Source organism: Anabrus simplex, chromosome 2, assembly GCF_040414725.1.
Source record: "Anabrus simplex isolate iqAnaSimp1 chromosome 2, ASM4041472v1, whole genome shotgun sequence".
NCBI lineage: Eukaryota > Metazoa > Arthropoda > Insecta > Orthoptera > Tettigoniidae > Anabrus > Anabrus simplex.
The window spans coordinates 945,169,360-945,194,569 of NC_090266.1; the positions used below are offsets into that span (position 1 = coordinate 945,169,360).

Below are 25,210 nucleotides of genomic sequence, written 5' to 3' on the forward strand. Positions count from 1 at the left end.
GTTGTCCGCTTCTGTGGTGTACTGGAGGCCCGGGTTCGATTCCCGGCTCTGCCACGAAATTTGAAAAGTGGTACGAGGGCTGGAACGGGGTCCACTCAGCCTCGGGAGGTCAACTGAGTAGAGGTGGGTTCGATTCCCACCTCAGCCATCCTCGAAGTGGTTTTCCGTGGTTTACCACTTCTCCTCCAGGAAAATGCCGGGATGGTACCCAAGTTAAGGCCACGGCCGCTTCCTTCCCACTTCCTTGTCTATCCCTTCCAATCTTCCCATCCCACCACAAAGCCCCTGTTCAGCATAGCAGGTGAGGTCGCCTGGGCGAGGTACTGGTCATCCTCCCCAGTTGTATCCCCCGACCCAGAGTCTGAAGCTCCAGGACACTGCCCTTGAAGTGGTAGAGGTGGGTTCGTTCACTGAGTCCGAGGGAAAAACCGACCCTGGAGGGTAAACAGATTACGATACGATACCTTGAAAGTTGGCATAAAGCCGTATTGGATGACTTGTTTAGCACCAAAAGATTGCTAATGACGCATGTGTGCCGGTCATAATGAGGGATGAACTGGTTACCAGTTGTACGGTATAAGTAATTCCTTTAAACGGCTGCATAACTCACTAACGAAATATAAAACGGTAATAATTCTCCTTGATAAAACAATATTCCTATGTTAAAAACAGTCACCAAGAGGAAGATCCGAACCTGCAGCCCCACTGTTTGCAGCTAGTTGATTTACCCGTTGCGCTATCAGTGTTGCTATTAATTTACTCACAAATCTTCGTATAAGTAGGCCTATATACTGGTAATTGCATTTTATTTTCATTAGAGATTTGGTTGATTACCGTCTTGAAATACACAGAAGCGGAGTGAACTGGCGCGTACACTTACATGTTGAAAACTACCGCAGCCATTTTTATAATAAATGATTGACCCAACGAGCTAGAATAACTCGTTGGACTGACTCCGTGACGAAAGAGGTGGCGATTTCAGCGCTAACTAGTGGAGACAATTGGAATTTGCGATCCGAATGAAAAACCAAATGCAAACGGAAACAATCGGTTGTAACGGTAGTTGACAACTATCGAATAATTTGGTAGTTTTCATTCGATAGTCCCATCACTACACCAGGGTACAACAGGAATCCCTGCCCTGGCCAAGATGAAATCTGATCTCTTACTGCTGTTGTTCATAGTGCAGCAGAGCCTAAAGGCAAGTATTCTTTATTTCCATGAGCAGAACAATCACAATTTCTATTGCTTGCTGGGATAAATTAAAGAAGGCTGTTTACGGATGTCATGACCCACCAACCACTCTGCGAGATCTACGCCGAATCACCATTGAGGAGTGGGACAATTTGGACCAACATTACTTTGATGAACTGGTGGACAGTATGCCCAGCCGAATTCAGGCATCCATCAATGCAAAGTGATGTGTTATCTGGTATTTAGGGTACTGGTGTGTGGTGTACTTAGTAACTTAAATTGAAAAAGCAAAGCTATATAGTTGTAGAGGCTCTCATTTGTTGTTTTGTTGGGCAATAAATAATGCTGATATGGCACCTCAGTATCTCTTTTTTTGTTGTTGAAAAGAGTCAGGAACTCTCTGATCCAAGGCGATGGTTCACTTTTCTTGGATGTATTTAACATACAGTATTATTAAACAAACACTAAAATGACAACATAAAAGAAATGATCATGACTCAATCATACTGTTTCTGTAAATAAATAAATAAATAAATAAATAAATAAATAAATAAATAAATAAATAAATAAATAAATGAGAAAAATATTCATTGTAATGTGATGGTGATGCAAGCATCTACATAAAGAAACTGCTCAGCAGAGCATGGGATAAATTTTCCTGTATTACCGAAGTAACTTCAGAAATATCTTTTGGATATGCTCTGTGCACTATTCATTATTGTCTTACAAGTACGTTCGACCAACTTGGGCACCTCTAACACTGATTTACTGACTGCAGTTATTTCGCCCGATTCCAATTTTTTTCTTTTACTTTCTTAATCTTGTCCGTTGTCTTCTGTCAACACCCACAACCCACAAATTACTAGTTGAATGTATTTGTTTTATACTTACAAAGTTAAACTTCTCCACATTTCAACAGATCAATTAAGCACAGGATTACCAATACTTGATTGTAGTACACGGTTTGAAGAGTGGTCTGGGTGCTTGCAGCAATAGATATTACTGTGCCCTAGTGCACTGCAAGTGATCATTCAAGGTGTAGGCAGTGCACTCGGCTGTGGTGCAAGAGATACAATGGATGCATCTTCTCATCGCTTGACGAACATGCATGAAGTTGACTGATGCTAAATATTTTCATAGCAGAACCGACTGCTTGTCAAGTGAGGGCACATGGCAACCACTCAACTAACATACGCCTGCGCAGTGCACAATCATAAGGGATGGAGTGTAACCAATTATGCACCTGCTCCATACTTCTCTCCTTCCTCCCCATTCAAGGACAGAGCACGGTGTCAGATATCGGTCAGCTGTTACGGCTTTACTATTGATCTCAGTTATTGTGCTCACTGCTCAGCCTAGTTTTGAGGCTTTGGTGGGCAGGAAAACATTTCATCAAGAAGAGGACATCAGTGCAGGTCCGTCAATGTACGGTCTATGTTCCAGGGGAAAAAAAGTGATCTAGAGTAAAGTCGCCATTCTAGTTCAACCCAGAGGTGTTCAATAGGATTGAAGCAGAATTCACAAGTGATGGTGACACACAATGTCGTACAATATGATGCAAGTGTGTAATGGACTAGTATGTCATGGAAACAATTCTCTAAACCCGTGGGTAAATTGTGAAAATATCAAGCTTAATTATTATTATTATTATTATTATTATTATATTATTATCTTTCCTTTTATCGTTATGCCCTATTTAGGAGCTTGACTGAACCAGCATAGCTTATATGTTGGCCTTCTTCTCCTCCCAAAATCTCTTCATCCTCTCGCTAAGCTTCTTCCTTTGTTCTTCTGTCCAAGTTATAGTGGCTCTGGTGTTGGGTTTGTCTTCAAACTAGTAATTGTTGATTTTGGTCCTGAATTTACATCTGTCCTGTACAATGCCTTCTGAGATGTTGATTTCCTGGAGATCTGTTTCAATTTCACGAAGCCAGCTCCTCTTGCTTTTAGATGAAAGGGCCATGTTGAGAATTCTTTTAGTTAGTCTGTTACTGTTCATTCTGATAATGTGTCCATAAAGTTTCAATCATCCTTTCCAAAAAGTGTGAGAAATTTTTTCAGAATGACAATATATTTCTTGGGATGATTTTTTCCTCCATGTTCCCTCTATACAAACAGGGCCAAAAAATGTTCTTAAAATTTTCCTTTCCTGTTTTTCTATGTTTTTCGTTAGAAACCCGCCACCAATGACTAAGGTTTCTGAAGCATATAACGCTTCAGGTTTGATTACTGTATTATAGTGTCTAAGTTTTGCTTTCCGAGATATTGATTTTTTATTGTAACTGTTCCAAGTGATCCTGTAAGCTTTTTGTAGTTTGGAAATTCTTTCTTTATTTGCTTCGCAGTTTAAACCAGAGGGCTGAATAATTTCTCGCAAATATTTTAATTGGTTATTATTATTATTATTAGTATTATTATTATTGTCATTATCATAATCATCATCATCTATGTAGTTATGTACAACAGGTTGTCAGTATGGACTTCATTTGGCATAAATCATAGCCGTATCATTTATTATTTGTGTGTTGTATAATCTGTCTTGTGTAACAAACATGTGAGGTTATGTTACGATACGTCTGCTGTATGTACATTAATAAGGTTTTATTTAATGTAAGAACACACCTAAGACGAAACACTGGTTAATGGAGCAAACGCCTGAAAAACCTTATGTCTGATATGTTTTTTGACATTTTTGACATGCTCTATTGGTGGAAAATATCTAATTCCCTCCATGGGAATTTAGAATTTTCCATTCAGAATTGCTAGGCGGGCAATAATTCCATTGTGAAGATTTATCTCCCGTATGCAGTTATCAGACTGTTCCTCTTATAAGGGCTTCTGATAAGTTCACCTGCATCCCAAGGGTCCCTTATCGGCCCAATCCTCTTCGTCCTGTATACAAACGACATGCCTACTACAGAACTCACTACCACACACCTCTACGCTGATGACACCGCTATCACAGTTCAACATCCACAGCTAGCGTGCGCTCGAAAGAGGCTACAAGTAGCACTAAGAACTCTCGAGCCATGGCTAACGAAATGGCGCATCAAGGTCAATGTTGACAAGTGCAAGCCGTGCTGTTCACTAAGAAGAACAGACGCACACGCAGACCAGTCAACATAAAACCGCTAAAGCTTTTCAACGAAGATATAGTGTGGCATGACAAAGTCAAATACCTAGGAGTAGTCCTAGACAGAAAGCTCACCATGCTACACCACATCAATGATATCCAAAGAAAAGCACACATACGACTTAGCCAGCTATATCCTATACTGAACAAAAAGTCCAGTATTAACACGGAAGTAGCCATAAACATGTATAAGGCCCTAATCAGACCAATAATCACGTACGCAGCCCCAGCGTGGGGGTTCACTGCAATGACGAACCTGGATAAGCTGGAATTAATACAAAATAAATGCATACGAGCAGCGACCAGACTCCCTTATGACACGCCAATACGCCAACTACGCAGTATTGAGAAAGTCAGCTCAATAAGGCACCAAATACGTAAACAAACACTAAATATGTACAGAAAGTCATGGAGTAATAAGATCAACCCGTTAATAAGTGGGATCGGATGCTACGACGTCGATCTTTACACAAAGTATCCAACAACGAAGCACATTCTGTTCAGCCACAGGGTTGGGTGGGCGAGGGGCCAATAGCCAACCCCCTCCCGCCAAGCTGACACCTATATACCACATAAACCCACACACTGCAGACACCTATGTAAATATGTTTCAGCTGTCCTAGACCCAGGGACCAGGCGAGGAAGATTGATAAGAAGTACAACCTAAGAAGACGACGGCAACGTAGACAGACGGCCAAGGACGTATCAATCCACCCCCGCCCCCCGACAGAGACATGGGAGCGGAACACCAGCCCGCGCCCTACAAACAGCACTAATATCCATCTGTTTATTGAATTATTTCACTCCTATCTAGGTTGAACGCTGGATATGAGAGCAGGCAAACAGCCGGCACTCCAATGAGAACATGTATATACATATGTTATTAATAACCTTAGTTTTAGATCTGCAGTGACAAGTGTGCTCCAACAACACCGCATAGAGGGACATCGACAGGAGGAAGAAGATAGCCCCTTGCATGCAAGGCTTGGCTCTAATTCTCCCCTCTCCAAAAGGAGACTTGGCACCAGGGACTGCTGGCCGCTGGACAATGGGACGAACCTGTGGCCCAAAGCCCAGACGCTAACAGACCCGAGCCGACCCGGCAGTGACAAGAAGGACTGATCCCCATAATAACAGAAAATTGCAAGGAATTGGTTATGATTGCATGACACCTATTCCTAACTAACACAACCTCTGGTCTTTATCCAGCCCACATCCTTGCATGTGCTATCAAAAGATGTCAGGTTCTACATGTAGGCTCTTTCTTCTTTCTGCCTATGTGGTTTTTCCCCGACCCTTCAATACCATACTTCAACACCATATACCTAACAGAAATTTTTGCCGTGGTAGCGAGTCTGACTCGGAAACCAGCAGATACTCCTTGTATCACTTCCCACTCCACCCAGCTATCTCTTTCTTCTTAGAAATTAATAGCATGTCGGAGGCCATGTAGATTGAGTCGATGGTCACGGCGGGGGAGCGGGCTACGGGGGGCCCCCGTATAAAAAAAAAATTCACCTGCATACACCCCAGCATCAGTGGGTAGGGTCTGACACATCCCACTCTGATGAGTCTAGTGTCAGACCTAAGACGAAACGCTGGTTAATAGAGCAAACGCCTGAAAAGCCTTACATCTGATATGTTTTTTGACATTTTTGACATGCTCTATTGGTGAAAAATATCTAATTCCCTCCATGAGAATTTAGAATTTTGCATCCTTGTCACTCGAACTTTATAGAACATTCTATTCATTTCTACATAGGTTATTGGAGACTCGAGAAAACATGTTGTGTCATACTTTTCCAGAAGCCTCGCCAGGCAAGGTATATAAAAAGACAGTCTTGGAAGTTGTAGTTGAGTTGTTAGTGAGACTTGTTAGTGAAACTCTTTAGTCGAGTGTGTGAACTCATATTGTGATTTTATTTTGGTAATCGGTTGACATCCTAATGTAGCAGTCAAGTAGTAGTAGTAGTAGTAGTAGTAGTAGTAGTAGTAGTAGTAGTAGTAGTAGTAGTAGTAGTAGTAGTAGTCATTCATTCATCTTGTCGTTTACATATTTACAGGACTCTGTTTTTATATATACATAACTCTTCTAATAACATTATTACTTGAGAAATATTAATCTTGTAACTAAACCACATATATTACAGAAGTAGTAGTATTATTATTAACATATTAATACTTAAAATAAATTGAACTTGTAACTATCTCTTGCACACATTAAATAAATTATTATTATTATTATTATTATTATTATTATTATTATTATTATTATTATTATTATTATTATTATTACTATTATTATTATTGTACCGGTTGGTACACCTATACGCCGCATATTTGAATGTTCCGCCTTAACTTACCTCTCTACTGGAGAAACAACTTTAACAACTGAACTAACTCTACTGTTTATCAGAAGATGTCACTGTGTGTTTTTGATTTGCTTTTGTTTTTCATTGATCAAGAAGTGTGGACATTCTCTAACAGATGTCTCTACCAAAAACTATGATAATGCGCTCTGGTGTGAAAAAATGAACTTTCTTGGAGAAATTTCGTATTCATAAGTTTTCTCTTTACTAAATTTTGTTCTGTCATTTGTGGGTTGGCAATATTAATCCTTTCTTTCCGCCCGTTTTGAATGTAGCCAATCAGGAATTTCTGTAATTAATTTTCAGCCGGTCGGGGCTTTCTTCTCCAATTTTGTATGCAACTGTGTACTGTAGCCAATAAAAGTTTGAGGGCGGGTTGTTATCATTCATGAGAGGTCTCGAACTTTCCACGAGGGTATAAAAACTGCTGATTTTCTTGTCTCTGTGCCACTTGTATAACATCTTTCTCGGTGTGTGAATATGTAGCAGGGGGCGGGAAGTGCCTCGTTCTTCAGGCAGCAGCTCTTCAACAAGGTAATGGCCTTTTAACATCTTTATTTCTTGCTAGCTCAGCAGTTTAACTCACGGGGAAGGTTCGAAACCTTTAATATGTAACCTATATCTTTAAATATGTAAGCCTTTTCAATCCTTGTAAAAACTTCACATAACTTGAACTGTAATTCGGGGATAGAGAGTGCTTTACCCTCTCAAGCTCCCCTTTATTTTGAAGTTGAGGTGACTACGTTTTCATAACCGTTTCTTCTCTTTCTTAATGTGTTAAAGTTTTCTCATACGAGTCACCTCCCTAGCTTTGGATTAGCCCCTGTGTAATCGGCCTAGCACCACTTAGGTTTTAAAATGTGTTTTTAGGAGTGCTAATTCACGCCTCCATTCCTTTTGCGTTTTGGGCCGTTTTTAGTAACCTAGTATTTTTCCATTAAGGCCCAGTAGCTTAGGTAAGAGATCCCCCTGTTTAAATTTGTAAGTCGTGCCTGTATGGCAAGTGATTATAAAAGCTGAGGCTGCCCTCAAAGGGCGTGAGAAACTGTGAGTCGGTTTGCTCTTTCATTATTTGATCTCTGAGTGCCCCTTGGAGGCTTAACATGGTAATTAAGAGCAAGTGCTCCTTGGTATGATGGGGTTTTCTGCCCATTAGTTCAAATTTGTACCTTGGTAAAGTTGAGCTAATAGCTCAAGGATTGTGAAAGTGGGGCTCGAAGCCCAAAACTTGTAAAAAATCCCTGTACTGGTAAAATTATACTTGTATCTGCCTTTCATTGTTATTTCACCTAGTGGAAAATTGTTTTCTTGGTCTTGGACCGGATGGTTGGTTATTGTCTGACTCGCTGTTTTTTGTTGAAGTCTAAAGCTCTTTGTTAAATCTTGTTAAGTTTTGATATTTTGAAAATATAACCTTTATTGAAATTTTAAATTCACCTTTTGGCCTTGTAGTTAGACCCATTCTAGCCCGCACCTTCTTTCACCTCTGCCTTCCACGGATAACTTCGTAACAATTATTATACAAAATCACACCAACCTCAACAGAGTCGAGTAGATATCAGTAAAATACCACGTAAGGTGAAACCTTGTGTGTGGTAATTTAGAATATTAATTACATAGAGAGAAATATATTTTAAAATGATGCCTGACGTACGAGTACGGGTATGAGTGAATTACGGATATGATCAAGAGCACATGGTGGAGCATTGAATAGAAATTGGATATGGTGACGTGATATTCTCATTTAGTTATTTCTTCCATAACAGTTTTATTATCCCTGACAAAGGATTTAAGACACTTCAGACACATTTTCTGATCTAATGAAGTAGTTTGTAAAGAACCGGGAAGGACATTAAAGAATTTTGGAATGAAGTACAAGAAATTGCGCTTTGTTATGCTAAGTTTGGGTTTGTATAACATACAACGGTGGTACATCTTACTGCGTGTTGAATATTCATGTTTAATGTTCTCAATTATATTTTTGTTTTTGTTAATATATTTGTATATTTCAAGGGCATAGAGCTGTTTTACATTAAATATATTTGCTTCAGCATATAATTGACTACTTGGGTATAATCTTCCTTTCTGGTACATTATTCGTAATATAAGGTTTTGAACAACCTGCATTTTATTGATTACATTTTTGTAGGCTCCTCCCCATGCCAAAAATTCCGTAGCTAAGAATAGATTGAACCAAGGCGTAATAAACCTCTCTTAATAATTTCATACTGGATATGTATTTTAAATTATGAAATATATAAACAGTTCTTCTGATTTTCTTTCTTAAATCGGCAATGTGACTTTTCCATTTCATGTTCGAATCAATTAATAATCCCAAATACTTAACATTACTTACTTTATAAATTTTGTAGCAATTACAATTAAATTTACAGTTGATGTTGTGTACAATTAATTCATTAAAATCGTTTCGTGTATCTGTTACAGAAAAATTCATAAATTTTGTCTTTTTAATGTTTAGACCGAGCTCGATAGCTACAGTCGCTTAATTGCGGCCAGTATCCAGTATTCGGGAGATAGTAGGTTCGAACCCCACTATCGGCAGCCCTGAAAATGGTTTTCCGTGGTTTCCCATTTTCACACCAGGCAAATGCTGGGGCTGTACCTTAATTAAGGCCACGGCCGATTCCTTCCCACTCCTAGCCCTATCCCGTCCCATCGTCGCCATAAGACCTATCTGAGTCGGTGCGACGTAAAGCAACTAGCAAAAAAAAAAAAAAAATTTAATGTTTAGAAATAATTCATTATTATCTAATCCATGCTTTAACTTTAAGCAGTGCTCGAGTTGCTCTCTGTCTGACGAGATTCCAGCTATCACCCTCAACATAAATGACTGTATCATCTGCATATGTTACGATGCGCGTATGTTCGGCATTTGCTATTGTTTTCTCTAGATCATTAATAAATAGAATAAACAATAAAGGACCTAATACTGTGCCTTGTGGGATACCCTTTATTATCCTCATCGGTGTGCTTAGATGTTGATTAATTTTGACATACTGTACTCAATCTGTCAAGTAACTCTCAAGCAAATCCAGCACATTACCCCTAAAGCCGTATTTTTCCTATTTCTGGAGGAGCAAGTAGTGTGACACACTATCAAATGCCTTTTCAAGGTCGAGAAATATCCCTGTGGAGAGCAGAGAAGAATTAAGATTTTCGTAAATTCTCTTTGTTAAGGCAGATATAGCATCAGTCGTTCCGAGATTTTTAATGAATCCAAACCTCTGGGCGAAAGTATTTGGTGTTTTTCTAAAAATGGGTAAATATTGTTCTTTAAGCATTTCTCGAATATTTTTGATGTTGTAGTTATCGAAATGGGTCTGTAATTTTTAATGTCATAAATATTTCCAGACTTATGAAGAGGTTTTACTATTGTTGTTTTAAGCTGTTTTGGAAAGTAACCTAAGGTGAAGGAATCATTGATAATATTCAGCAACGGTTCCTTTTTTTTTTTTTTTTTTTTGCTAGGGGCTTTACGTCGCACCGACACAGATAGGTCTTATGGCGACGATGGGATAGGAAAGGCCTAGGAGTTGGAAGGAAGCGGCCGTGGCCTTAATTAAGGTACAGCCCCAGCATTTGCCTGGTGTGAAAATGGGAAACCACGGAAAACCATTTTCAGGGCTGCCGATAGTGGGATTCGAACCTACTATCTCCCGGATGCAAGCTCACAGCCGCGCGCCTCTACACGCACGGACAACTCGCCCGGTACGGTTCCTTTAATGACTCTATATTTTCTTTAATAATTCGAGCCGAAATGTTGTCTATTCCTACAGCTTTATTTTCATGTACTTTACTCAAACATCTCTTCAGATCGTATTCTGTTACCGGTGCAAGGAAGCAAGTATGAGGGTTGCGAGCGATATTTAATGCGGAGTCGGAAATCTATCTGTGATGCTTTGCTTTCTCAGTGGTTTCGTTAATGAAATAATTGTTAAATTTATTAGAAATATTAATGTCATCTTTCCAGATTTCACCTTTATATCCGATTTCCTTGATCTCTTCTTTTCTAACTGACCTTTGTGTTATTTCATTGACTATGCCCCAGACCTTACCCCGGTTATTTGAATTGCGATTGATCAGATTCCTATAGTACTCAGTTTTCGTTTTCATAATTACATCATTTAGTTTGTTCCTATATTTCCTGTACTGTTCTTTAATTTCCAAGTTATCCTTATTTTTTAAATATTGTTGATAAAGTCGGTCTCTTGTGTGAATAGATTTTACCAAACCGTAAGAAATCCATTCTGTTCTTTTGACTTCCTTTGATTTCAATTTAACAGTGGACAGGCTCATGCAGCTTTTAATTGTATTCACGAATTTATCAAGTTTGATATCTAAATCACTGCTGTTTAAGATGTCTCCCCAATTTATTTTACTTAAATGATTTTTAAGCTCAAAATGATCTATTTTAAAACAGTTACGTCGAAAATTTGGTATATTATTAGGGACCGAGGCATTTTGAATGTTGAGACTTACTATTATAGGATAATGATCTGAAATTTTACTTTGAGAGATGATAGAGAGAATGTCGTCATTACTCAACCTACTTTTAATCAAAGCATGATCAATACAGGATTTACTTGTACCAGATACTCTAGTAGGATTGTTTATTAAGGACTGAAAATTACTTTCTTTTACCATGTTGAGATATTTGTCACAGTCGTGTTCATTTAAAAGGTCTATATTTGTGTCCCCTATTATCAGTTCGGTTTCAACATGGCATCTATCTTGGATATAATGATCTAACGCACTGAGAAACCGCTGTTTGTGATATTCATGTGACCGATATACTCCTGTAATAGCTACTTTCTTGTTGTCATAGTTAATTACTACTCTGAGAAATTTAAAGTCATCGTACTCAATAATTTCCATTTCGTATTTTTTACCATTAACACAACACCATCACATTTGTTAACTGAACCCTCATTGTAATAAGATTTATACAAGGCATGGTTACTTATATTAACATTACTCAGTGACCAACTTTCTGTTAAAATTACGACATCAAACCTATGATCATATGCTTTCAAAACAACGTCTAAAATGTTATTTTTCCTTATGCTTCTAATATTAGTATGAAAAATTTCTAATATACTTTTCCCTTCCGCATGCTTCTGCAATCTACTCGTGCAATCTTTGATGCCCCTTCTCGTCTCTGAAAGAGGTTGGTATGTTACATAATCATCTTCTAGACCTATTCTGACTATTTACAGCAAAAGGTTATAGTCAGCTGTTAATTATTACTAAGAAGGAAGTTACTGCAAGTACGGAGTTTGTACAGAGGGTTGGGACAAGGTCAGTGTCCAGTAGGGTACCGTAATTAACGAGCTAGTGAAGGTCAAGCAGGTAGACTACAGCCGTTCAGCCAAGCAGGGTGGAATGCAATAGCAGTGAAAGGAAGAGTGAGAGAGAGAGAGAGAGAGAGAGAAAGAGAGAGAGATAGCGAGAGGGAGATGTGTCCTAGAAGAGGAAACAAAACTTAATACAAAGGGTTACCAACTTATGGGTTAGTAAACTAAACACAGGTTAGATATGAGTAAGCTCATGGAATGTCACTCATCTGTGTAGCGCGGTGCATGCTGCCGTCAGCGGTCTTAAACAGGATAACTCCATCACTGGTCCAGATATTTCTGACGCCGAACTTGGAGATAGCCACCTTCAGAACCGTCAGTCTGGCAGACGTAAGGTCCTCCCGGATCGTGACACGAGAACCTTTTAAATGCCTTTTCTTTGTGAATATCTCCTTCCTGATGCGATAACTTGTCATCTTCACGATAATAGGCCGGGGTTTATTACCAATTTTAAGCCCGACTCTGTGGCTCCTGTCAATATCAGTCAATTTTGTCGGCACCAATGTCACGTGCAACATTTAATACTAAATTGTCCGTGTCCTCATTCGACTCTTCCGGAATGCCAAATATGCGGAGGTTATTTCTACGCTGATATTGTTCCAAATTATCATAATTTAACTTCACTTCCGCTTTCAGTTCTGCGAGTTCTTTGTCTCTCTTGGCAATCTGATTCTTTAGGTCCTCACATGCATTTATATTGACTGCACAGATTCCTCTAGTCTCTTTAACACACGCTCCGTAATTTTGTCCACTATGGTACTCACAATTAATTCCACGAATACCTTAGACTGAAGTGTCTCTTCTATTATTTTCCTCACGGTGTCTTCTGTTGGGTTGGCACTCCTGCACTCGTCCTGCTGTTGATTCTTCTTCGTTCCTGGCGCCATTTCACTATTGCACTAATTGCACGGCACTCGAACAAAGAACAAAATAATTGTTGATAGTACTTGATTCCACGATACAAATAGATGCACTGTGGCGAATTACAGCACTGTCGCAATTGTTTACACCTGCCAAAATACTTAAATTCCACGAGCTTAAACTCACGCGTGTTACTCGTATGGCATCAGTGTTAGTGTTTGTCAAGGTGGCAGTTCATTAGTGTGTGTGTGTGTGTATAATGTGTATATAATTAGTAAATTAAACAGTGTACACAATTATCAGCATCTCGTGTGTGTGTCTTTGTGAGTTCAATAACTGGCGACCGTGAGAGGATTGAAGAATAACTTTCGGTAGTGAATAAGTGATTGAAATAATAACATTAAGTTATTTATTAGACCACCTAATCAATACAAAATCGTCTTGGATGATTTACATAAATTTGTTAACTAATAGTGGTACATGTTTCGCCTTCCCTGAACTTGCAAAACAAAATCTTCCGACGAACGGCAGTAAGAGAACAATGAAGACATGGCTAGAAGAAGACCTCATTAAAAATGAAGATCACGAAAAGTTTTCCGTCAAGGTGGACGAACATCCGGACTTGTCATCAGAAGAGGAGGTAAATATGACTACAATGTATTCCAACATAATGAGCATGATACAGGCACCCAATAACAAGATCTCTAAAGGTAATTCCGGCTTAACGGAACAGATTTCTGACAACATTTCGAAAGTAAATGACAAAATTTCAGACGTTAATTCACAAGTTAATTCCACTTTAACAGAACAGATTTCATAAGTTAATTTCGCCTTAACAGAACAGATTTCATAAGTTAATTTCGCCTTAACAGAACAGATTTCCAAACAAATCCTGAAGATAGATGACAAGATTTCAGAAGCTAATGTAGTCTTAACCAGACAAATATCTGAAGTGTACATGCAGGTTTACACAGTAGAACAATGCCTAGAATCAAAAATTTCAACCGTAGATGATGAAATTTCATCTCAAATTAGCGACATCACCAACCAATTAACACAGCCGATATCGGATATCAGGTCAAAACTAGGACAGGTCGAGCAGATCGATAGTAGGGTAACCCAGCTGGAAAGGGACATCTTAAACCTCAAGGAAGAGATGGAAACCCAGGTTTCTGGCATAAAACAACAGGTTGAGGGGAGAATCTCCGCCGTTGAAGGAAATTTTGGGAGCTGTATTTTTGCCATTGAAGGAAGGTTAGAAAACCGGATTTCGACCATCAAGGGAGATGTACAGAATATGAGAGAGACCATCCTTCACACAGTAGAAGAAAGATTAAATCAAAGAGGACCCATCACCACACCTTCAACCCCCTCAAACCTAACTGGCAATACAGGAAACCTTCACCCGAAGGTGGTTATAGAGAGCCTTCCAGAATTCCACGGGCGAATGGAAGAGAACCCGACTTGCTTCATCGAGGGATTGGTCAGTCTACTAGGAAGGACTAATCTACTGGAGGACATCTTCGTTCAACTCGTCACACCGTAGTTAAGGGGGCAAGCCGCTACTTGGTGGAATAACTTGAAGGGCTTAAATTTAAACTGGGAGTGAATTTGTTGTAGGTTTAATTCCAAAGGGGTGAAGAGCTTTGCAAAAAGGAAGCTACTGATACACAACCCACCGGCATGAGAACTAGCGCGTTCGTCCTCCAGAAGTACCAACTCTTCAAGCGGCTGCGTCCTGAAGGAAGCGAGAACGAGATCTCACCAGACATCATAGAGCTACTCCAAGACAAGATTAGACCCCTAGTGAAGGTATCGCAACAGAGATCCTTTGATGATCTGCGTAGAATCATTGCCCAGTTGGAAGAACACAAGAATAAAACCACTGAAGAGACCAGCCCGGTTAGGAAATGCTACCAGTGTTGAAGAACAGGACACCTGAAGAACAAATGCCCAACTCTGGCGTCGAAAAACTAGGTCCAACCCATTCTCGATTGAGGGGGGGATGGGACGGGGAACAGGAATGTGCCTCAAGACCCGACAGACAAGCAGCCCTGGTCAAGTTGGAAAGGGATTAGTCAGATTGTGAGCAGAACAGGCCAACCTTGCCCAACTATCATCTTGAGGATAGGCAACGAGAATTTTTCAGCCATACTTGACAGCCAACCAAGCCACTCATTCGTAAATGGGAATGTTGCCAGATTACTACCGCCTATGAAGTCTCACCATCTCAGAAGGGTATTGGGAGCAGCAGATGGGGTAACCTATTCGATCAGAGGACAGACTAACCTAACCACTAAATGCATGGACCTGCCTATTGTAATTAACGTTGACGTGATTCAGAAAATTATACCCGACATTATATAAGGTCATGACTTTTTGGTAGAATACAAGGTGCTATGCAACTCATGAAGTCTTTTTGGAAAAAGATGGACATCTGAGGGTCACAATGATGTGGAAGTCGACGTAGACCTGGGAGATATCCAGTTAACACATCTCCAACCAACTAAAAAAGAGGAGCTAAGACATATCTTAAAGGACTTTCCAGAGGTCATCACCAATAAAATAGGATGGACTACCACTGTAACGCACACCACTGAATGCAGCACTTCCTCACCCACCAAGCAATGCCCATATCCAATAAACCCGGATAAGCGTAACTTCATCATTCAGAAGATTCAAGAGATGGAAGGGCAAGGTCTCACTGAGCCCTCTAGATCCTGTTGGGCTTCACCTAACATCCTACAGAAGAAGAAAAAGAAGAATAATTTAGAGTATCGACTGTCTGTGGACTATTAATTTGCATACGATTTTTATTATTGTTTTCCACCTATTCAAAACAATAATAAAAATCGTATGCAAATTATAGCAAGTTTCAATATGGGTCTAAACATGAGAATAGTTACATGCAATGTCCGTGGACTTCCGCAAGCTGAACGAGAAGACCATTAGTGACGCCTACCCCATGCCTGACCTGAAAGACTCGCTGAAGCAAGTAAGTGTATCTAGGATTTTCAGCACACTGGATCTCAACTCCGGATACTGGCAAGTGGAGGTCGAGGAAAGTTCTAGGCCACTGACTGCCTTCATGACACCAAGAGGATTGTACCAGTTTTCTGTAAAGCCTTGTGGATTGAAGAATGCTCCTGCAACCTTCATGCGACTGATGGGTAAAGTATTGTCAGAATATGTTGGAGATTTCTGCCTGGTGTGTCTTGACGACATCTTAATTCAGAGCAAGGATTTTGAAGAACACCTTGTACATCGGAAGAAAGTGCTGGAACGACTGAAAATTCATGGACTGACTTGCCAACTGGGGAAGTGTCACTTCGCCCAGCCACACATAGAATATTTTGGCATTGTCCTAACAACTGAAGGTTTAGAAAGGCAACCGGAGAAGAATCGAGCTATCGAAGAAGCTGAACGCCCGCAGACCAAGCAACAAGTACGTCAGTTCCTTGGCTTGTTTGGATGGTATAGCAGCTTTGTGCCACACTTTCAAGAGAAGGCAATACCACTCACCGATCTACTCCATTACAACCGCCTGTTCCGATGGATCAGCAAGGAAGAGGCAGCATTCCAAGGCATAAAGGCTGCAATATGCAAGGCTCTCGGTCTAGCCCGTACAGACCCTCAATGGAAGATGTGCCTGCAAACGGATGCCAGCGACTCCGGCTAAGAGCAGTATTATTCCAAGAGAGGAGTGATGGCGGATGGGATATTGAGTAAGCCAGCAGAAAGCTGTCTCCCACCGAATAACACTAAAGCACTGCCGAGAAGGAAGCGTTAGCTGTGGTGTGGGCCATGGGCAAATTGAGAGGCTACTTGGAGGGAAGGAAGTTCCAGCTGAACACCGATAACACAGCTCTCAAATGGTTGAACTCGGTCTCTGGCTCAAAATGTAAACTGATGTGATGGGCTCTGTTAATAGCAGAATTTGATTTTGATGTGTGTCACATCCCAGAATCGACGAACATAGGAACAGACAGTTTATCTAGGCACCCGGTAATGGAACCTGAAGCTAGCAGAATCATTGTCGAGAGGGGGTTTCCAGTAAATATGTTGGAAGATGGTCCGCCTAGTCAATACTATTTATCTATTTATTTACCTTTCACCTTAACATCTAGTACATGTTTCGAGAATGTGACCAGTTGCCATACAACATCAGGTGCCTTCACATCTATCTAACACATGCATGCCACACGTAATATTTACATCATCACACTGACCTATTTTAACCTATTTTCAACCTGGCTGCATAATACATCTATCAACCGAAGATAATGGCAGGACTCCAAGTTTTAACGCAACTTCATTTATTCTTGTACAAATCCAATTGAACTACACAAGATAGTATTACAATTCCTAGGACACCGTAAATTCACATCATTATACGATGCTGTGTCCAATATTTTAATTTAAATAGACATCATTTTAACACCCATTAACGGTGGATATCGGTAGGACTTCAAGTTTTAATGCAATTTCATTCATTCCTAACTCAACTTTCTTGAACTACGCAAGGCAACTTCAAGGACACTGTGAATTCATATCATCACAAGATGTTGTATTTAATTAGACATTGCTATATTGTGTTTTTAATTTGTACTTGACAAAATGGGATTTTAATTCTATGTTTGTACAATCCAAATTTTTAAGTGTTACATTGTAATACTCATTGTTTTGAATTTTTAATGGGGGCCCCCCCTATTTTAGTCAGGTCTTATTGTATACTGAATTTTAATCCACTAGCTGAGGAAGAGAATGCATAATATTCTCGAAACATGTACTAGATGTTAAGGTGAAAGGTAAATAAATAAATAAATAAATAAATAATATTGACTAGGTGGACCATCTTCCAACATATTTACTGTTACTAAGTCAATACGGATCCAATCCTGACCATCATGGTCAAGATTATTAATAGGGAGTTTCCACGAAAACACCAGAACCTGTTTCTATGACCATTAAGAAGGAACTTGATTTGGGAGAATCAAGCAATGGCAAGAACAAGACAAGCCCTGTAGGACCATGATGCAGTTGATTACGACACAGCACACCGAGAGTCGACTCGTCCCAAGGGAATGCAAGATGTGCTACAAGAACTTCCGGGCTGACGGAGGACTCTTAATGTACAGATCGCACCTCTCTGACATACCTGCAGTAGTGGTGATCCCTAGACAGCACACGACGCACATCCTCGAGAAGTTCCACGATAGCACTGAAGTGGACATCCAGGAGGTGAAGACACCTATCAGTCTATCTGACAAAGATTCTTCTGGGTCAACATGCAGAAAGACATCCTTCATTATGCGCCTGCACCAAGGCGAGCAACAGGAAGGCAGATTCCAGTCAGTGAGGAAGACGACCACAGCGCCCTTGGGAGGTCATAGCCTTGGACTTGATAGGTCTTTACCCTAGAACACCAAGGGGTAAAACAGGACTCCTAGTAATCACCGATCTCTTCACAAGATGGACTGAAGCCTTTCCGATACCAGAAGCCACGGCGGGACACATCACCAGTCTTCTACAGGATGAGGTATTCAGCTGCTATGGTTATCCACGGTGCATTCTGTCAGACAACGGGAGTCAGTTCACATCAAGGAAGTAGCAGCAAATGATGACTGAATGGGGTGTGGAGCACTGGACCACCCCTATCTACACCCCAAGGGCCAATCGAACGGAATGACTGAACCAGTAGCTAAAAAGGATGCTACGGGTCCACCTAATAGACAAGGAACATCGACTGTGGGAACGTCAAATACGGCAGTCACTCTTTGCCCTGCGATGACGCATCAAACGTATCACTGGCTATTCCTCAGCGGAGCTGTTCCTTGGTCAACAGCTATACGGCACCGGAGATTGGGAAATTCGTCCACCACCCAGTTCTGGACAAGATGATGCAGATGTTTCTCTAGCGGAGTGGCAGCATAAGCGGCAGCAGGACATCAAGGAAAAGCAAGCTTTGGCTGAGAAGATATCCCTTACCCAGGCCAAGGTTCAAGATGCCGTTACGAGTGGTCCAGTGCTCCACACCCCATTCAGTCATCATTTGCTACAACTTCCTTGACATGAACTATCAGGCCAACGAGTACTGATGACGTAATCACCCAGTCAGTAAATAAGACTGGAGAGTTTTACGCAGATCTCGCACCTAAGTGGGTTGGTCCCATCAAGGTCGATAAGCGGCTGGGCCATGATGTCTATTTACTAAAAACCAACCCTCCTGTCAAGGTCGACGCATCAGAATTGCGGCAAGTCACCCAACACCTGCGCATACAGTGTAAGCCTGGTACTGCCACGGGTCCACCTGAAGGAGAGGCTACTGATGACACAACACAATCTGGTCATGAGGAGGACCTCTCAATGAATTCCATTCCACGGAAAATTTCTCTTTGTTAGATATCATTTGTGCCAGCCCAAAATATTTTTACTTTACACAAACGACCATAAGTAAAACAGCTTATCATTTGACACAGACTACAGTATAAGCCTGTGCACGAGTGCCATGAGTGAGTTCTCACCTACCCACTTGCACATACCAAAAACATTTTTGACAATAACCCTTCTTGCAACACTGATCTGACTGAGAAGGCATCATATGGTGATAATATGAAGGTAGAAAGATGACAGTTAATGTGTGTGTATCCACATGGTGATCTGCTGCACAATACTCACCATCATGCCATCATATCCCCGATTGCTGACGGTCTAAGACTAAAAGGCTACTAAACCAATGAGGAGGTGCACTGATGGGAGCAAGAGATGAATACACATCATCGCCATCTACCATAACATATCAGTAGGCTACATAATTGATCCGACTACCCAGCATCATTGGCCTCTTAGCTGTTGCTTGAGGGACCATTCCCTGGCTACTTCTTGAAAAGATTTGGACTAACTGCTGACCTTCTCCACTCAATTGTGATAGCTGCATTAAAGTGAGCCATCTTCAAAAACTAAACCTATAGACCTTCACAACCACCTCAAAGCTACCCAGTTGTAATTTATTTTTAAACAAACTTTTGTGAAATAATATCTACTGGCTATGGTACTTTGTCCTTGTGGCAGCCTGCAAGTGCTGTAAGCAGGTACCTAATTTAATGTAATCATTTCTGGAAGCAAGCACTTATATATTTAAAGTAATTATGGGGGATGATCAGAAATTTGTTAAAATTTAGCCCAAGGATATTAAACAGTCCTTTACCTAAAAGTCTGCCACTGCAACTCCAACAGTTTGGGAAGATAATAATTTTATCTCCTACTCCAAGGGATCAACTCGCACTTACCTTCAATTGTGTTCCAAGCAACGTCATTGCAGGAGAAGTTGAGATTGAGATTTTTCCCAACTCTAAGGTTACAGTTTTCCACAAATTCATCTTCCTCAATGGAGAATACTTTGAAAACTAGAAAAAGTAAGAGAAAATTCAATTTAGTCAAAATAATGCCAAAATAATGTACCATTTCTCTGAATTAAAACTTTATCAACTCTATCAATAAATTTTGTACACTTAAGAAAATGGAAATTGCAACACCATGAAGGCACTGGTCGTATGTGTTGATTTTCAAGATATGGAACGATGCCACGTAGGTATGAAAACAATCAAAGTTTCAGACTCATTGGATTGTTGCTACAGGTCTCCCCACGCGATTGGTCGCGGAGGAATCAACTCCAGTATATGGACTCTGGTGTAGCATAGTTGACTTGCAGTCTGTGCAGTGAAGTGTTCCCCGTCAAACATGCCTCGATGACAGAGAAGAGCACGCTATCAACAACTGTTGCCATTTGAGAGGGCTCGGATAATTGGGCTGTGTGAGGCTGGATTATCACTAAGGACTGGCGCTGCACGTTTTGGCCCACAGGCATCTACAGTACAACATGTATGGCAGCAGTGGTCAAATGAAGGTACCCACACTCGTAGACCTGGCACAGGACCAGCGTGACAGACAACTGTGAGAGAGGATCGCCGCATCATTCGGATGGCCAGGATGGAACCCCATGCAACAGCAGCGCAAATTCGAGCAGCTGTGGCACCCCACGTTACACAACAAACAGTTGGTAATCGCCTGCGTGCAGCTGGCTTACGAGCCCGTGTCCCTGCAGAAGGTGTTCTATTGACCCCACAACAGCGACGTGTAAGGCTAGCCTGGTGTCGAGAAAGATCGACGTGGGTCGACGAATGGCATAGGGTCATCTTTAGTGATGAATCGCACTTCTGTCTTGCCCGCAGTGATCGCCGGAATCGTGCACGCCGACGTACTGGGGAGAGGGGCCGCCAAGATCTTACTGTCAAGAGGCACACACCAAGCATTATGGTCTGGTGAGCTATTGGCTTTAATGTAAAATCACAATTAGTGCTTGTTGGGGTCACTATGACTGCTCAACAGTACGTTGATAGGGTACTCAATCCCGTGGTTGTCCCTATGATGGCGAACATTGCTAATGGGATGTTTCAGCAGGACAATGCCCGGGTTTACACTGCACGCATCTCCAGAGAAGTTCTCCATGACATCACAACCTTAGAATGGCCCGCCAGATCCCCGGACCTCAGTCCTATTAAGCATGTGTGGGACATGATGGTTCGACAACTGGCCAACCGTCCTCAGCCACCCACAACTCTGGAACAACTGACCCATGCAGTGCAGCACACATGGGCCACCATTCCTCAGGAAGCGAGCCAGGGCCTTATTGACTCTATGCCTTGACAAATTCATCAATGTATTGCAGCTCGTGGTGGACACATCCTGTATTGATTGTTGTCCAAACTTGCGGTCAAAGGGACCTGAAAGTATAATCATCGAAGCACAACTGAACACTCGTCCTGCATGTTCAATTGCAGCAATGTAGCACCACTCCTTCTAGGTGTTGCAATTTCCATTTTCTTCAGTGTATGTTTAATGTAGATATGAGACTGAATTTTCTCCCCTGTGTAAGGCTTTATTTGCAAATGAATAATTATGATGTGTATAGTTTTGCATACAATAATTGTAATAATTATTAACACAGTATATTTTTTCTCAAACTTCAAATTTGAAAATGGTTTTCCGTGGTTTCCCATTTTCACACCAGGCAAATGCTGGGGTAGTACCTTAATTAAGGCCACGGCCGATTCCTTCCCACTCCTAGCCCTATCCTGTCCCATCGTCGCCATAAGACCTATCTGAGTCGGTGCGACGTAAAGCAACTAGCAAAAAAAAAAAAAACTTCAAATTTTAAGTGTGACTACATACAGTACATACTGGGTTATAATTACATAATGAATGCACAAATAATAATTCCTGACTGGTCTGCCTTTCTATGTTCAGTATGCAATGTTTCATGAAGAATCTGATAATGTCCATCGTCCTTTCATCACAAATGGCACACTTCACTCCCTCCAAGTCTCTTATCTCGGATTCATTAATAAGCAAGTTAAAACATTTTCTTCTAGTTTTTCCAAACCTCGTCTCACCTCTACAGGAATTATCATTAGTTTTCCAACTTCAGTAATAACCTTTATTAATTTTACAATGATCCACGGTTAAAGTAATAATAATGTTATTTGTTGAACGTCCCTTCAGTTACCATAGATTTTAAGATGCAATAAATCGTAGGAATTTTGTCCTGCAGGAGATCTTTACATGGCACAAGCAGAATTCCCAGAGTTTTTTTATTCAAACACTCTCAAACATCAACAACTTCAGCTAGGATCAATCTCGCTATCACTGGAACTAAAGGATACCCAACCAACTTCGTCACTGAGGTCATTCCTCAAATTCAAACAAAGATGTCTCCAATATGTTCACTTATAACTTGATTTTTATCTCATTACAAATTACCTCCTGTCATTATTCCTCAAGTCAGTTTCAATCATCACTATGTTAATATTTGCAACCCACTACCTCAAACTTATGTCTTTAGCAATCCTGATTCGTATAATCCGTATAATGAAGTACACCTGAAGTCATATGTACAGTCACTCAAAAAAGGAATGAGAACACACTTGATAACTGTTTTGACCGTAAGTCCCAATAGCAGGTTTAAACGAGAATACAATAAATCGATAATAAATCACCACTGATCTACATTTAGGGCTGTCACCAGGTGGCAGATTTCTTGTAAGTTGTTTACCTGGTCCCTTCTTAAATTATTTCGAAGAAGTTGGAAATTTATCAAACATCTCGCTTGGTAAATTATTCCAACCTCTAATTCCTCCTCCCATAAACTAATATTTGCCCCAATTTCTCCTCTTGAACTGCAACATTTTCATATTATGATCTTTCCTACTTTTAAAAAATCCATTCAAGCTTATTCGCGTACTAAAGTCATCCCACACCCACTCTTCACTGACAGCTCAGAACATACTGCTTAATCTAACAGCTTATCTCCTTACTCCCAAATCTTCCCAGAACATAGTGTGCAACATTTTTATAATAATATTCTTTTGCCAGAAATCACCCAGAACAATCCGTGCTGCTTTCCTTTACAGCAGTGTCAAGGACTGTATGGGAATGTGTCAGAAAGAAGTGAGTCAGGGAGCAGTATGTTAGCTGTGCGGGAACTAACAAGTGTGGCAACTGGGAGCAGGCATAGTTTCAAATCCTCCTAGCGACATGGGTATTTTCAATTTCATTATAGTGATTCCTCACTGCTAGGAGAGATCAGAACGTTACCATGCGCAGAGCATATCACATTTAGTACAAGTATTTTTACTCATTCCCTGTAGTTCTGTCCCTGTGCTAAAGGACAAAACAAGAAAGAAAAGAAAAATGTCCCTTGGGACTTAACATCAGGCTCTACAGGTAAAAAGAAATCAGAAAAGGAAAAAAAAAGAGAAAAAAAAACACAAATCAACATATCATTTCGGACTCTTAGGACCAAGGTTAACACTATGCCAGCCTTTCTGGATTACCAGAATTCCATCTTGGTGGAGATAGCAGTTCTTCACACTTTGGACCAATTTGCTTCAGGTTTTCTTTTCACTCTTTCTGGAAAATACTTTATCCCATGTACCCAGGTCCAGGACTAATGTCTTTCTTGAACCAGTGTTGCAAAGGCACTGACCAGATCCTCCTTTACTGCAGTTGCCCAAGGAATAGTACATTTCTAGGTAATGAGAAGATCCAAGAATTCTACATATTCTGGTGTTAGGCATTTGAAAGAGATGACCGTAAAACATGAGATGGTGCTTCCTCTTAAGAAGCGAGAGATATTTAGAGTACAGGTCTGCATTTTTCCTCTGGCCATATCGCACTCAGAATCTTGATGAGGGCCAAGGATCATTTGTAGGAATTTCTTCTCTTTTATTTGGATTCTCTGTATCTCACTGTGGTAAGCAGGAGCAGCAAATAAGCAGCTTCAGGACATACTACTATGGTGAAATAGTGACATCTGGCCTATCATGAGAACAATATGGACTAATAAGTATGTTTACAACCTGACTTTTCATCCAATTTACGATCTATCATTGTCTTGTACATCTCACAACAATGCCAAGTTCTTTTAGCAGTCTCTCACAATACTGTAATTTATTTATTACTCTATACAGTAAATCATCCCCCCCCCCAAAAAAGGCTTATCAGTAACTTCAGTTTTTTACTCATATTACGTATATAAAAAACATTAAGGTCCAACAATGTCCAGCCCCGCGGTGTAGGGGGCAACACGTCCGCCTGTCACCTAGTGGCCCTGGGTTCCATTCCCGGCCGGGTCAGGGGTTTTTAATTGTAAATTATTAATATACCTACCATAACTCCCTCCCTGCCCACCCAATCCTCCCCCTCCTTTACCACTACAGGATCAGATAATGCTTCATCTATTCTAATTCTCCGAGTTCTATTTTCTAGAAATTTAGCTACCCACTCAGTCACTCTTTTGTTTAGTATAAAAGTCATTATTTTTGCCAGCAGTCTCCCATGATCTGCTCTATCAAAACCCTTGGATAGGTCAATATCGATACATTCCATCTGACCTCCTGAATCTAAAATATCTGCTACATCTTGCTGAAATCCTACAAGTTGATCCTCACTGGATAACCTTAACCAAACCCGATCTGCCTTCTGATAAAACAGTAATTTTGCAAATGTGCAATATAATCAAAAAGAACACTTTCCCAAAGCTTACATGCAACACAGGTCAGGCTGATTGGCCTGTAATTATCCGCTTTATGTTCATCATCATTTCCTTCGTGCATTGGGGCTACTATAGCACCTCGACATTCATTTTGGTACAGCCACTTCATGCAAACAGTAGGGGAGGGTCTGGTAGCCGCGGATGTATGGTAGCCCCGAACATTGGT

The 25,210-nt window shown here is 40.6% G+C and overlaps 1 protein-coding gene across 2 annotated transcripts in view; it reads right to left on the bottom strand.

Moving 5' to 3' along the window:
• Positions 1-25,210, bottom strand: part of Wdr24 (WD repeat domain 24) — a 347,230-nt gene that overhangs the window by 302,641 nt on the left and 19,379 nt on the right. For both annotated transcript variants that reach the window (XM_067141743.2, XM_067141742.2), the window contains exon 3: positions 20,222-20,338. In XM_067141743.2, coding sequence (XP_066997844.1) covers positions 20,222-20,338 — 117 coding nt within the window. The remainder of the gene's footprint in view (positions 1-20,221; positions 20,339-25,210) is intronic.